Source organism: Egretta garzetta, unplaced genomic scaffold (assembly GCF_000687185.1).
Source record: "Egretta garzetta isolate BGI_Z169 unplaced genomic scaffold, ASM68718v1 scaffold374, whole genome shotgun sequence".
Taxonomy (NCBI): Eukaryota; Metazoa; Chordata; class Aves; order Pelecaniformes; family Ardeidae; genus Egretta; species Egretta garzetta.
Window position 1 is genome coordinate 1,693,445 of NW_009259419.1, and position 14,764 is coordinate 1,708,208.

A 14,764-nucleotide genomic window follows, 5' to 3' on the forward strand; every position below is an offset into this window, starting at 1 on the left:
ATAAAGTAATTTGATGTTTCTGTGCAGGAATTGGTGTACTGTTCTGTAAAGCCTCTGCTGATTTTTATGTATTGCATATATATAAAATGTTATGACCATTTAAATCTATGTCTAAATACAGAATTCAGTTACAGCTACTTCGCAGGAAGCGGGACTAAAATTTCCCTTACTTGCTCATCTATGTCTGTTTGTAGGATTCAAGTACTGCTTATAGAATAGAATCACAGAATCGTCTAGGTTAGAAAAGACCTTTAAGATCATAGAGTCCAACCGTTAACCTAACCCTGCCATCCCTGCTTAAGGAGCCATTGCAGCTGATTTCTGTAAACAGAGAAGACTGAGAGGGGACCTTATCAACACATACAAATATCTTAAGGGCGGAAGTCACGAGGATGGAAGCAGTCTGTTTGCAGTGGTGTCCAGCGACAGGACTAGGGGCAATGGGTGAAAACAGAAACATAAGAGGTTTCAGTTGAATATGAGGAAAAACTTCTTTACTCTAAGGGTGACAGAGCACCGGAACAGGCTGCCCAGGGGGGTTGTGGAGTCTCCTTCTCTGGAGATATTCAAAGCCTGCCTGGATGAAGTCCTGTGTAGAATGCTCTAGGAGAGCCTGCTTTAGCAGGGGGTTTGGCCTAGATGATCTCCCGAGGTCCCTTCCAACCCTTGCAATTCTGTGATTCTGTGATATAGATTCTATTTTGAACTGCTTAATTCTGGCATTTGATTGAAGGACAGTGTCTGAACTGTCACGTGACAGTATTTAAGTCATTAGTTCTGACTTACCTGTATAGTTTGTCACTTAGCATGAGAGTGTAAGGGTGACAGAGGTACCGAGTGGGAGTTCTCCCTGCGTAATAGACTTAATTCAATCCCAAACTCTACTGTGGGTATTTCAGGAACGTATAGGTAAAGAAAATGATCCACAGTTTGGAGCATATAGACACTTGTATGGTACAGACCACATGAATTGAAACTTAATCTTAGAACTGAAGTACAACTTCTAGCAAATTTGTGGTTCATTCACTCGTGCAGTGTTGGGGGAATGAGTGTTGATTACTCCTGTATCGTGGCTATCTATGAAGCATAAATAAATTCAAAGTGATGGTTGGAGTTCTGATGTAGATCTAATTTTATGTAATTACTAGGTTTTATTTTGTTGGTGATGAAGACTTGCTTGAAATCATTGGAAACAGCAAAAATGTTGCTAAGCTGCAGAAACACTTCAAGAAGATGTTTGCTGGCGTTTCTAGCATCATTCTCAATGAAGATAATTCTGTGGTTCTTGGGATATCCTCACGTGAAGGAGAGGAGGTATAGCTGCAGTGTTTCTTTTTAAAGAAAATTCGGAAAATAAGTGAACCTGGGCTGACTTAAATCTGATTCTTGCAGGTGCTGTTCAAAACACCTGTCTCCATCACAGAACATCCCAAGATCAATGAGTGGCTCACTCTTGTTGAAAAAGAAATGAGAGTGACCCTTGCTAAATTGCTTGCAGAATCTGTTACTGAAGTAGAAATCTTTGGAAAAGCAACTTCAATTGATCCAGCAGTCTACATCTCTTGGATTGACAAATACCAGGTATCAATATGGAACATGTAAGCATACTGCAGCTTGGTTACTTCAGTGAGGAAAACTATCTGATGAGAATTTTTGTTACACAGGCTCAGCTTGTTGTCCTGTCAGCCCAGATTGCATGGTCTGAGAATGTCGAGTCAGCCCTCAATGGTATGGGTGGAGCTGGAGACAACAGTCCTCTCCACTCTGTGCTAGCTAATGTTGAGGTCACACTCAATGTCCTGGCAGACTCTGTGCTGATGGAGCAGCCGCCTCTTCGCAGAAGGAAACTGGAGCACTTGGTAAGTAAAAATCTTCCTCTTCTGGGTTCACAGGTGAGGATTTTTTTAAAGTTTAATGAAAAGATTGATTAGTCTGAGACTTATTTTTCCTCTAGGAAAAAGTTTCATGCAATTTAAGCAACTGCATCAAGCGCTGATCCTGTAGGTGGTGATAGTTTTTCACTCTAGTCAGCTTAATGCATGATAGCATATTCTAGACTCACTAGCTCACTGACCTCATCTTCAGAATAGCTCCTCCAGTTATGGACATTAATGATTTTTTCATTCAAAAGTAAAATATCTTATTAAGCTGGTTATTATTGTAATTATTATATGCTTTTGTTTGTAGATAAGAATTAGGGGGGGGAGTTAAAGTCATCCTGGGTTATTTCTGTAGATTTTTACAGAAAAATATCTGGTCTGTTTTAGGAGTACTTGTCTTCATCATTACTGGCAAGTAAAATACCTAGTTCTGTAGTGTAATGGATTAACAGACTAACTGGACCGGAGTGCTTTGCTGAAAACTAGGGAAGTCCTTAATAAGAGCAGTCAGCAGTTTTGTCTTTGTAGCAAGAGATTTTGAGGCAGAGACTGTTGGCAGGTCATTATTTCTAAGTGATGGCAACTCACTATGCTAATCTGAAAAGCTGTAGGATTCCTGACTTCATTAGCAATGGCTTGTATTGCTGTGGTCTAAGGAGTTACTTCATTCTCCAGATCACCGAGTTGGTGCACCAGAGAGATGTTACACGATCGCTGATCAAAAGCAAGATCGACAATTCCAAATCCTTTGAGTGGCTCAGCCAAATGCGGTTCTACTTTGACCCGAAGCAGACAGATGTCTTGCAACAGCTCTCCATTCAAATGGCAAATGCCAAATTCAACTATGGTTTTGAGTACCTTGGTGTTCAGGATAAGCTAGTACAGACTCCTCTTACTGACCGCTGTTACCTGACCATGACACAAGCCCTGGAGGCAAGACTCGGAGGATCACCATTTGGTAAGTTTGTACTTAAGTACAGTAAAAACTTGAGATAAGTATATAAAATCTTATCTTCTCTAATAGATACCTTTAATGTAAATATGCAGAATGCTTATAACTAAGATACTGAAAAACAAAGCAGTCTTTTGTGGGAAGTTGTAACCGTTTTACGTTTCACTGAATGCCCTTGTCAGGGACCATCAGAATCAGCATGCTGGCAGATCACATGGGTAGGCAGCAGTACCTCAGACAATAAATACTAAAACATGTCTGTCTCACATCAAAAATAGGTCCTGCTGGTACTGGTAAAACAGAATCTGTTAAGGCTCTTGGACATCAGCTTGGCCGCTTTGTGTTGGTTTTCAACTGTGATGAAACATTTGACTTCCAGGTAAGCCATTTGATTAAAAAAAGGTAGTCTTTGCTAGTAAGCAATATGAATCTCTTCAGAACTCTGAACCAGCTAGCAGTGTTTATTTTCAAGATAATTATCTGTAAGTCTTAATTGGGCCAATATCTGTGGGTCATGTAGATACTCTGTAACAAAAGATGCCTAAAGCAAAAGTGGGACAGAACATTGCTGGGGGAGGGGGCCTGGTTTTTTTTGAATGGGTAGTTCTATAGTAGCAAATGAAGGGAAAGGAAGTATGGGGTGGGGGCTTAAAGCTGGCTTTAGGAAAGTAACTTAAACTGGTTAGTTTCCATCTATAGTATTGGTTTAACAGAGAACAGACGAGAATGTGAGACTGCCAAAATAGCTGTACTATTACCAAATTGTCTTTTGTGACATAACTGTGGAGTTTGCCTCAGCATGTGAAAGATTCTTCAAAACTAAGAAAATTTACCCAGATGTTTTGAAATTAATGACACCTTTAAACTCAGAACCAGATGACATGCCTCTATAAACTGTAACACAGCAAAGGTCTCAAAACAAAAACCTTGATCAGGTGTATATATAAAAGCCAATATGAAACATGGACAAGGAATTATGATACTTCATGGACTCTGCCAGATTCCCCATCTGATTGGTGTTTTTTTTCTGTACAGCTGTGTTTCAGTGAGACCAGGAGTCCATTTAGTCAGCATTTGGCCTGTGGTGACTGTAAAAAAAAATACCTAGGGAGTAGTAAGATCACAGATAGTGCGTGATACTCCTTCCTTGCCCCCAGTCCCCTTCCTACCTCTGCCAGTTGTGAGGACCAGGAGGTTCCAAGCTGAAATGGGTTACTCTGTTCATGCTCCAGTGAACCTTTCTCTGGGTACTCATTTCTCCCCTTAAATCCACATGCACACTTGCTTCTATAGCATTCTCTACCAAAGAGTTCTACTGCATTACTACACGCTTTATGAAGGAGCACCTTCTTTTGTCTTTTTTAATGATTTCTTAGTTCTTGTAGTGGAAAAGATAGTGAATAGTTGAGTCCTATTCATCCTAAACCAGTGGCTTTTAGACCTCCATTATATTTCCTCATGTTGCCTTTCATGTAATCCTACCTTAAAGGTTGTTCTTTAGGTGGAAGTCTTATCATACTCGTGTTGCCTTTCATGTAATCCTACCTTAAAGGTTCACAGAATCACAGAATTGTAAGGGTTGGAAGGGACCTCAGGAGATCATCTAGTCCAACCCCCGGGCTAAAGCAGGCTCACCTAGAGCATGCTACACAGGACTTCATCCAGGCGGGCTTTGAATATCTCCAGAGAAGGAGACTCCACAACCTCCCTGGGCAGCCTGTTCCAGTGCTCTGCCACCCTCAGAGTGAAGAAGTTCTTCCTCATATTCAACTGAAACCTCTCGTGTTTCAGTTTGCATCCATTGCCCCTAGTCCTGTCGCTGGACACCACTGCAGGTTGTTCTTTAGGTGGAAGTCTTATCATACTCTGGCCATCCAATTTGCTCTTCTGAAGGGTTTTATAATTCTAGTATCCTCCTTAGAATCATAGAATGTTTTGTGTTGGAAGGGACCCCTAGAGGTCATCTAGCCCAACCCCCCTGCAGTGAGCAGGGACACCGCTAACCAGATCAGGCTGCTCAGAGCCTCATCCAACCTGGTCTTGAATGTTTCCAGGGATGGGGCCTCCACTACCTCTCTGGGCAACCCATTCCAGTGTTTCACTACCCTCATTGTAAAGAATTTCTTTCTTATGTCTAGTCTAAACCTACCGTGGTTTAGTTTAAAGCCCTTACCCCTTGTCCTGTCACAGCTGGCCCTACTGAAAAAATTTTCCCCATCTTTCCTATAGGCCCCCTTTAGATACTGAAAGGCCGCAATCAGGTCTCCCCGCAGCCTTCTCTTCTCCAGGCTGAACAAGCCCAACTCTCTCAGCCTGTTCTCCTAGGAGAGGTGCTCCAGCCCTCAGATCATTTTTGTAGCCCTTGTGATGAAGGACTACAACTGCAGCTGGTATTAATGGTATCAGCAAACAAAACATTATGCAGTGAACTTATCTTGACTGTTTGGTGACCACACTGCAGCACAGTATGTAGTAATGGGAAGCTATGATAATTTATGATTCTGTGAAGCAGTGAACGTCTGAAAGTCAGTTAGAAGCCTTTTATAACCTTTAAAGTACTACAAAGATGGTAACCTTCATACAAATACAGCTCCTTCCTGCCTTGGGTGCATTGCATAAAGTGTTATTCTCTGCTCCCTTTCCCTATGCATAAGCAAGACTGACCATGCAACTTCAGTGAATTTTCCCCTCTACGTGCAGGCAATGGGACGCATCTTTGTGGGACTTTGTCAAGTGGGTGCATGGGGCTGCTTTGATGAGTTCAACAGACTGGAGGAGCGTATGCTCTCTGCCGTTTCACAGCAAGTTCAGTGCATCCAGGAAGCCTTGCGAGAGCATTCCAACCCCAACTATGACAAGAGTATGTAATTTGGTCATTATTAATAGTATTGTACAGCATCTCTAATGTCCTTCATACTGTTTTGTTGCTCAGTTACATTTCTCCCAAATAATCCAAGGATGAAGCAGCTTTCTATCAAAACTTGAAGTAACTTTCAGCTGATAGAAATTTGTATTTGAGTATTTCAGTTGCAGTACTAGAGGACCTGTTATCCATTAGTGTAGGAAACTAAAATAAAATGAAGTATGAGTTCTGTTCTCACGGTGATTGATCACTGACTAAAGTGTAACTAAATGCACTCTCTTTTCAGCTGCAACACCTATTACTTGTGAGCTGCTGAACAAACAAGTCAAAGTGAGCCCTGACATGGCTATCTTCATCACCATGAATCCTGGCTATGCAGGCAGATCAAATCTGCCTGACAATTTGAAGAAGTTGTTCCGTAGCTTGGCAATGACAAAACCAGACCGTCAGTTGATTGCTCAGGTCATGTTGTACTCCCAGGGCTTCCGTACAGCTGAAGTACTTGCAAATAAGATAGTACCATTCTTCAAGTGAGTAACAAGTTTGGCTCCAGTCAGTAAAAACAGCTTATTGTTCAAAGCTATAACGTTCTTTGCGACTCAGTAAGCACATTGTGCAGCAATCATTTCAAGCAATCATTTCAAGTAAATAGACACTTACTCAGTGTTGTGTTGGTCCCTATTGAGAATCAAATTGTATATTGTCTCTTTTGCTTCTTAGGCTTTGTGATGAACAGCTGTCCTCCCAAAGTCACTATGATTTTGGCTTGAGAGCATTGAAAAGTGTGCTGGTTAGTGCAGGTAATGTGAAGAGGGAGAGGATTCAGAAGATAAAGCGGGAGAAAGAAGAGCGTGGTGAAGTTGTTGATGAGGGAGAAATTGCTGAGAACTTACCAGAACAAGAGGTAATGTGTGTGTGTGAACTTTTTACTTCCGTGATAAAGTACAGGATACACACTAAACAAAGCAAATAACCCTGCAGTGGGTTATTTAGCATTAAGCCATGCAAGCAAAGTAATGTTAGTTAGAAAAGGTGGTAACTTGATAGCTTAGAAGCACCAAGTTAAACATGTCTTAGGAGTCCCTGAATCATACTGAAAGACTTGTTCTTGTGGGGTGGTGCATTCATAATGCTTATCGCTGCTTCGCTGCTTAGTTCCTCAGCAGTTAATAACAAAAGCATAGTGAAGAGGCATAAGATACTACAGTTGTATAAACTGAAAAACAATAGGAATTCATTGTGTAGTTTCAAAGTTGAAACCCCATCAGTGGTTGTTTTTACCAAGACTGGTGCTTTATCAGTGAAGTATTTAGTGAAGTATTCCTTGTCAAACACATTTGATAAAGCGAACTTAACAAAAAACCTTAACCAAAATGTGACTCTCTGCAGATCCTGATCCAAAGTGTATGTGAAACTATGGTACCAAAACTGGTTGCAGAAGACATTCCGTTGCTGTTCAGTCTCCTTTCTGATGTGTTCCCTGGAGTACAGTACCATCGTGGGGAGATGACAGCCTTGCGAGAGGAGCTGAAGAAAGTGTGTCAGGAAATGTACCTTACCTATGGTGATGGAGAAGAAGTTGGTGGCATGTGGGTTGAAAAGGTAAAATAAAAAACTGAAAATGTGGAATTGAAGTTTATGTATAAGACTAATCTTCCCTTTTTTATTATGAAAGGTGAAAAGCTTTTTTCTTTTCTTGTCTTAAGCAAGCAATACATAGAAGCTTAGATTGACTACTGAAGCTAAGACTTAATTGGTACATCATTTCTTTGTCGCAGGTTCTTCAGCTGTATCAGATCACACAAATAAATCATGGATTGATGATGGTTGGTCCCTCTGGAAGTGGAAAGAGCATGGCATGGAGAGTACTTCTGAAAGCTCTTGAACGGCTGGAGGGTGTGGAAGGCGTTGCTCATATTATAGATCCAAAAGCAATCAGCAAAGATCACCTCTATGGTACTTTGGATCCAAACACCAGAGAATGGACAGATGGCTTGTTTACACATGTCCTGAGAAAGTGAGTCTTTTAATAGCACAGAAAAATGGCCGGTACATTTGTGCCATGGATAATCTGGCCTTACTGAGTCTTTATTCTGTACTGCAATAAATATTTCCTTTAATGTAGAATCATAGACAATGTGAGAGGTGAACTACAAAAGCGTCAGTGGATTATCTTTGATGGTGATGTAGACCCTGAATGGGTTGAGAACTTGAACTCTGTTTTGGATGACAACAAACTACTGACTCTGCCAAATGGAGAGCGTCTCAGCCTTCCACCAAATGTAATGTTCTTTTTTTTACATGTTTACATGCTGTCCTATAAACTTGTTGCTTTTACCTTATCTATACTTGTACTGTCCCTCTTTCTCAGCACAAGCAGAGTAATACTGATCTCAGGTAGTGGTTTTCTGGAGTTAAAAGCTTTTGTGGAGACAAAACATTTCATGTTATACTTACTCTGACCCTGTAAGACAAACTTTGTGGATTATATAAAAGTCTAGGGTAACAGTCAATAATGATGAACTTGCCTTAGGATAGTTTAATGCTGCTGTCAATTATTCAGAGGCTAAATACAAATTAACTTATTTTAAAAGGTCTTTGTTTTGGGGGAGGGAGTTTTATGGGGTTTTTTGCTTTTGGTTGGTTGTTTTTACTGTAGATTTGTTTTAAATTTCTACTCTTTAGGTGCGTATCATGTTTGAGGTACAGGATCTGAAATATGCCACTTTGGCTACCGTGTCAAGGTGTGGCATGGTCTGGTTCAGTGAGGATGTTCTCAGTACAGACATGATATTCAATAACTTCCTGGCCAGACTAAGAAGCATTCCTTTGGATGAAGGTGAGGAAGAAGCTCAGCGAAGACGAAAGGGCAAAGAAGATGAAGGAGAAGAAGCAGCATCCCCAATGTTGCAGGTATGTTGCATTATGGGATAACATAGTAAGAATGTTTGTATCCCAAGTAGTATGGTGTACTTAAAATTTAGGACAGCCTATGATAGAAAAGCTGACTTCCTCTTTACATCTTTTTTTCTTTTTTTTTAAAGCATATTAAAATATGAAGCATTTCAAACCTTAAAACAAAATTATTTCCTGCTGCCTGTTAATCAAATGAGAAGCAAGTGCTTTGAGCAGTGTTTGTCTCCCCCAACAGATTCAGAGAGATGCTGCAACAATAATGCAGCCATATTTCACATCCAACGGCCTGGTAACAAAAGCACTTGAACATGCTTTCAAGTTGGAGCATATTATGGATCTCACCCGCTTGCGCTGTCTTGGTTCTCTCTTCTCCATGTTGCATCAAGCTTGCCGCAACGTAGCCCAGTACAATGCCAATCATCCAGACTTTCCAATGCAGATAGATCAACTAGAGCGCTACATCCAGGTAAATACGATCCTTTTGAGTGACTACTGTGTTCAATGTGTCAGTATAGCAGCTGGATTTGATTTATTGCGCATTCAAGTTTTATTCCATGACTCTAAAACCAATAGCTGCTTTTGCTGCTTCTTACAGAGATACCTGGTCTATGCAATACTGTGGTCTCTTTCTGGAGATAGTCGTTTGAAAATGAGAGCAGAGCTGGGAGAATACATTAGGAGAATCACCACTGTGCCGCTGCCAACTGCACCCAACATACCTATAATTGACTATGAGGTAAACCTTTCTTACGCTGGAAGTGTTGCTCTTTTGTGTTCTTGGAAGCTGGCTTTAGATTTTGGAGATGCAACTGGAAAATAAAACGCTAGACTACCTTAAATTTTATAGTTTCACAGTTCAGTGAACAGGCTGCCTGTTGAAATACATCAAACTTGATGCCACAAAATACTCTGGTTTAAAGAGAATATATATTCTCCTCTAACTAAGGTTGAGCAATATTCCTGTTCTAAATGGTCTGATCATGTTTTTGTGCTCCTAGGTGTCCATTACAGGTGAATGGGTGCCATGGCAATCCAAGGTTCCTCAAATTGAAGTTGAGACGCACAAAGTTGCAGCTCCTGATGTAGTGGTACCAACCCTAGATACCGTTCGCCATGAAGCATTGCTGTATACTTGGCTGGCAGAACACAAACCTCTAGTACTGTGTGGCCCACCAGGTTCTGGAAAGACCATGACCCTCTTCAGTGCTCTCAGAGCTCTGCCTGACATGGAGGTACACAAGAGTGTGTGCATATGTGTGAATCGCAGAGTAGTACCAAGTCTCTAATCTCCTTAAATGTTAAAGCAGTCTTGATTTAGCATGGAAATTACTTGCTAGCCAGAATTCAGTGATGTCTCCACCTCAGTCAGTCATGTGTATACATGGCAAAAAAGAAAATTTAGATTCTGTTCAATGTAATTTTATGCCTCAAGATCCTTAGCCTAAAAGCTACTTCTTTCCTTTGCTGCTTCAACAATGCAGGAGTGTTCCGCTATTTAGCATTTAAAAACATGTGGTAATGTTTAATAGCTCTCATCCTTCAGTGTAATTAGGTGGAGTAACAATACGTGATGTTCTAATTACAAGGTTGGGCAGGAGGCATTGCTGTATGGTAAATGGAGAACCTGCAGTGGGAAGCAAACAGTACGCAGTGAGAATACAGGCAGGAACCTGAAATATAGATGGTATATGTATTTCCAACAGCCAAACATACCTGTTTTCAGGACTCTTGATATGCTCTCTTTCAAGCCTTCATGTATTTTAACTATTTCTTTTCACTGTTCTCTTTTTAAGGTGGTTGGACTCAACTTTTCTAGTGCTACCACTCCAGAACTGCTCTTGAAAACTTTTGATCACTACTGCGAGTACAGGCGTACACCTAATGGAGTGGTGCTGGCTCCTGTGCAGTTAGGAAAGTGGCTGGTGCTGTTCTGTGATGAAATCAACTTGCCCGATATGGATAAGTATGGCACACAGAGAGTCATATCCTTCATTAGACAGGTTTGTTTTTCTTTGTAATCAGCTATATGTTAACAGTTATTTTCTGGGAAATACAGTATTCCACTGATTTTATTTTACTTTTCTTTTTTTTCCAGATGGTGGAACATGGAGGATTCTATCGTACATCAGACCAGACGTGGGTGAAACTGGAGAGAATTCAGTTTGTTGGTGCATGTAATCCACCTACTGATCCTGGAAGGAAACCTCTCTCACACAGGTAATGTATCTAGTAAATTCTATATAGCAACAGAATAGGGGTCAAAATTGAAGCATTGACTATGTAATCTGTTCTCAATATGCTTGTCTAACACCAGCTGTACTGAAGTTGTGTTCCTTGCTTTTGAACTGCTAGTTGGTTCTTACCCCGACAGCCAGCCAGTAGACTCACTGTTAACGCCTCTTGAATAACCTGTCTAAAAATGCTGTGGATACTTTGGAATGCTTTTTGGTCTGAGTCACTAAAGAGCAATCAAACCAACTGCAGTTACTGCTGATAATTTTGAATCAAGCAGTTATTTAATTTTGGCAAAAAGATAATGAAAATAGTACAGACTGTAATTTGACCTTCTGGGCTATGTAATATGCTAATCTTTCAGATTTTTACGACATGTTCCTGTGGTTTATGTGGACTATCCTGGACCAGCTTCACTTACTCAGATATATGGAACATTCAATCGTGCAATGCTAAGGCTGATCCCATCACTTCGCACATACGCAGAACCGCTCACTGCTGCTATGGTAGAATTCTACACAATGTCTCAGGTAATTTGATGAATGCAACCCGAAATTCTAATTAGAAGTCTTCTTTTTATGCTGAATCGTTTAAAATGCATTGTTTGCCTTTCATATGGTTAATATGTGTGAAAGAACTCAACTGATTACTTGAGTTCTGGTGAAAGCCACTGAATGACACTAGCAAAGTAATACCGTGTGACACAAGACCTGTAAAAATACAGTGCAACTTTGGAATGAAGTAACTAATTATATTTGAATTTTTAGGAGAGATTCACTCAAGACACACAGCCACACTACATCTATTCACCTCGTGAAATGACTCGATGGGTGCGAGGTATATTTGAAGCATTAAGACCACTAGAAACCCTACCAGTTGAAGGCCTTATCAGGATTTGGGCCCATGAAGCCTTACGTCTCTTCCAAGACAGGTAAAATAAACATGAGATGGGGGGAGGCAGGGTGCAAAATCTATTTTGCCCACTTCTTGCCAACTTTCATTAGAAGACCAAGCTGAAGTGTGCTTCATGTTAAATAGCTGGAATACAACTCAACACTGCTGGGAGTCATATCTATGCAAAGCAGAAACACATTTTAATGGTAGCGCTGCCATGTGATGTGACTGTATCTTCCCATTACAGAGGATTTGTGGTCATTGGCTTTTTTATTTATCCAGACTTGTAGAAGATGAAGAGAGACGCTGGACTGATGAGAACATTGATATGGTTGCTCTGAAGCACTTCCCCAACATTGACAAAGAAAAAGCTATGAGCAGGCCTATCTTATACAGCAACTGGCTGTCAAAGGTAAAAATAAGTAAAAAAAATAAAATGAAATCGTTTGGGAGCAGATGAGTGATGCTGCTTTTATGACTAAATTAACATGATAGTCAGTGCCCATCATTTTGTTAAACCGATCTCTAAGAAGTTCTTACATGATTCTGAAGTGAACTCTACCACAAAGTTAATAGCTGTTATGGTAGGGATACTACTGTAAGATCTACCACAGTAGATAAAGGCAGTATTAAATAATATTTATTGAGAACAGGACAATACTCCCAGAAAGTTGCCGAGTTACTGCTTACAGAATCTCTTGGATAAGGCATTGATCCTTGAACAATGTTGATACTGTAAATTTGATGGTGGACTGTTTCTTGCAATCTGAAGCAATTCAGCTGGGCAATCTGCAGAAATCTCACTGGGTCATCCATCTAGCCTGCTAACCATCTCTGTGACCAATAGCAAATGCCTAGGAAAGTCTGTTTAAAATAACCTGGGGGAGGAAGGAGGGAGTAACTGTCCTGCTACTGTTTCATAGTCTCTTCAGTGACGGGCAGCACAGGCTCAACCTATGATAGGTTCAGTAGATAATGGTGTTTAAAGCATATGCCACTATCTGTGGCACTCTAAGCTGTGGATGTGTTCCTGTGCAAATTAAATGAGTACAGCATTCTTAAGCTTTTGTAGGGAATTGCTACTTTAAGTATTCTAATAGTTAGGCTTTCATCTACTCCTAAATTGATCCCTAAGCACAATTTCCTTAATTTTAAATTCCGTACTGTATTGACTGATTCTTTTAGGATTATATTCCAGTGGATCAAGAAGAATTAAGAGACTATGTGAAAGCTAGGCTTAAAGTCTTTTATGAAGAAGAACTTGATGTACCACTTGTTCTGTTCAATGAAGTCTTGGATCATGTGTTAAGAATTGACCGGTAAGTTGCTGCTTATATAAATAGTCTTTAGAAATTTGTTCTAAAATGGAGTAGCCTGAGTACAGACTAAGAAAGAATGGAGCATGATTCCATTGTTGTCCGCAGATTATTTACTTCTGGCCTCCAATCAGCAGGATCCTAGCTGGGAAGATCTGTCAGTTTTGGTACTAAACTTGAAGTTTAGATGCTCAAGGAAAAGCTTCAGTAACTTGATAACACTTGCTTATGTGCTTTTTCAGAATCTTCCGTCAGCCACAGGGCCACTTGCTGCTTATTGGAGTCAGTGGAGCAGGGAAAACAACTCTATCAAGATTTGTTGCCTGGATGAACGGTTTGAGCGTCTACCAAATTAAGGTTGGCATGCTAGTTTCACTTAACAAAAACTGTTAGTCAGAACTCACTCTTCTTAAATATTGACCCCTAAAAAAATCCCCTTAGAAGCTAAAACAAAATGTTAATAACCAATGTTAAATCTTACTAGGTTCACAGGAAATATACAGGTGAAGATTTTGATGAAGACCTTAGGACGGTATTGAGACGTTCTGGCTGTAAAAATGAGAAAATAGCTTTTATAATGGACGAGTCAAATGTATTGGATTCTGGATTCCTGGAGAGAATGAACACTCTCCTGGCCAATGGAGAGGTAAGGAGATTTTAAGTAAGTACTTTAAGCACCCTTTTATGACTGAAAGCTACAACAAAGCTATCTTTTGAATTAGGTTCCTGGTCTCTTTGAAGGAGACGAGTATGCCACCCTTATGACTCAATGTAAAGAAGGAGCACAGAAAGAAGGTTTAATGTTAGATTCACATGAAGAACTCTACAAATGGTTCACCAGCCAAGTTATTCGCAATCTCCATGTTGTGTTCACTATGAATCCATCTTCTGAGGGCTTGAAGGACAGGGCAGCTACCTCTCCTGCACTCTTCAACAGGTAACTGCTGTATATTCCAACACGCATTCCAAATACTGTTAATACTTTTGTACTTTTGGAGAAGTCTTCACAAATACTTTGTATTTCAGGTGTGTCTTGAACTGGTTTGGAGACTGGTCAACTGAGGCACTGTACCAAGTTGGCAAAGAGTTCACAAGCAAAATGGATCTTGAGAAACCAAATTATATTGTGCCTGATTACATGCCAGTTGTGTATGATAAGCTACCACAACCACCATCACACAGGGAAGCTATTGTTAATAGTTGTGTGTTTGTTCATCAGACTCTCCATCAGGTATGTTTTTACTACATTGCTTAACTTGTGTTGATCTCTAGGCCACAACATCATGCACCAGTTTCCTAAAAAGTATGGGTTTGGGCATCTGAATAGGTTTAAAACCAGTGCATAATTTACAACTCCTTCTTCCCTAAAGGCTAATGCTCGTCTGGCAAAACGAGGAGGCAGAACCATGGCAATCACACCACGCCACTATTTAGACTTCATCAACCATTATGCCAACTTGTTCAATGAGAAACGAAGCGAATTGGAGGAACAGCAAATGCATTTGAATGTTGGCCTTAGAAAAATCAAGGAAACAGTTGATCAGGTACATACCTTTAAAACTTTCCCCTTCATAAGGCTGGAGTGACTAAATAGATCCCCAAGCTTAATCTGAATTCTCCCATCTTACAATCTATTTCAGGTGGAAGAATTGCGGCGTGACCTAAGAATAAAGAGTCAGGAACTGGAAGTGAAGAATGCAGCAGCCAATGA

The 14,764-nt window shown here is 40.4% G+C and overlaps 1 protein-coding gene across 1 annotated transcript in view; it reads left to right on the top strand.

The window, feature by feature from the left end:
* DYNC1H1 (dynein cytoplasmic 1 heavy chain 1) overlaps nucleotides 1-14,764 on the top strand; it is a 45,127-nt gene that overhangs the window by 12,635 nt on the left and 17,728 nt on the right. The window contains exons 24-50 of the mRNA XM_035892434.1: nucleotides 1,134-1,314; nucleotides 1,393-1,581; nucleotides 1,665-1,859; nucleotides 2,556-2,838; nucleotides 3,111-3,211; nucleotides 5,533-5,692; nucleotides 5,982-6,225; nucleotides 6,416-6,599; nucleotides 7,085-7,297; nucleotides 7,474-7,712; nucleotides 7,821-7,977; nucleotides 8,381-8,608; nucleotides 8,847-9,077; nucleotides 9,207-9,347; nucleotides 9,610-9,843; nucleotides 10,405-10,611; nucleotides 10,707-10,828; nucleotides 11,208-11,373; nucleotides 11,611-11,774; nucleotides 12,020-12,149; nucleotides 12,923-13,056; nucleotides 13,296-13,410; nucleotides 13,538-13,699; nucleotides 13,776-13,990; nucleotides 14,080-14,284; nucleotides 14,424-14,597; nucleotides 14,694-14,764. The exon at nucleotides 14,694-14,764 is cut by the window's right edge and continues 34 nt beyond it. Of these exons, the coding sequence (XP_035748327.1) occupies nucleotides 1,134-1,314; nucleotides 1,393-1,581; nucleotides 1,665-1,859; nucleotides 2,556-2,838; nucleotides 3,111-3,211; nucleotides 5,533-5,692; nucleotides 5,982-6,225; nucleotides 6,416-6,599; nucleotides 7,085-7,297; nucleotides 7,474-7,712; nucleotides 7,821-7,977; nucleotides 8,381-8,608; nucleotides 8,847-9,077; nucleotides 9,207-9,347; nucleotides 9,610-9,843; nucleotides 10,405-10,611; nucleotides 10,707-10,828; nucleotides 11,208-11,373; nucleotides 11,611-11,774; nucleotides 12,020-12,149; nucleotides 12,923-13,056; nucleotides 13,296-13,410; nucleotides 13,538-13,699; nucleotides 13,776-13,990; nucleotides 14,080-14,284; nucleotides 14,424-14,597; nucleotides 14,694-14,764 (4,845 nt within the window). The remainder of the gene's footprint in view (nucleotides 1-1,133; nucleotides 1,315-1,392; nucleotides 1,582-1,664; nucleotides 1,860-2,555; nucleotides 2,839-3,110; nucleotides 3,212-5,532; nucleotides 5,693-5,981; nucleotides 6,226-6,415; nucleotides 6,600-7,084; nucleotides 7,298-7,473; nucleotides 7,713-7,820; nucleotides 7,978-8,380; nucleotides 8,609-8,846; nucleotides 9,078-9,206; nucleotides 9,348-9,609; nucleotides 9,844-10,404; nucleotides 10,612-10,706; nucleotides 10,829-11,207; nucleotides 11,374-11,610; nucleotides 11,775-12,019; nucleotides 12,150-12,922; nucleotides 13,057-13,295; nucleotides 13,411-13,537; nucleotides 13,700-13,775; nucleotides 13,991-14,079; nucleotides 14,285-14,423; nucleotides 14,598-14,693) is intronic.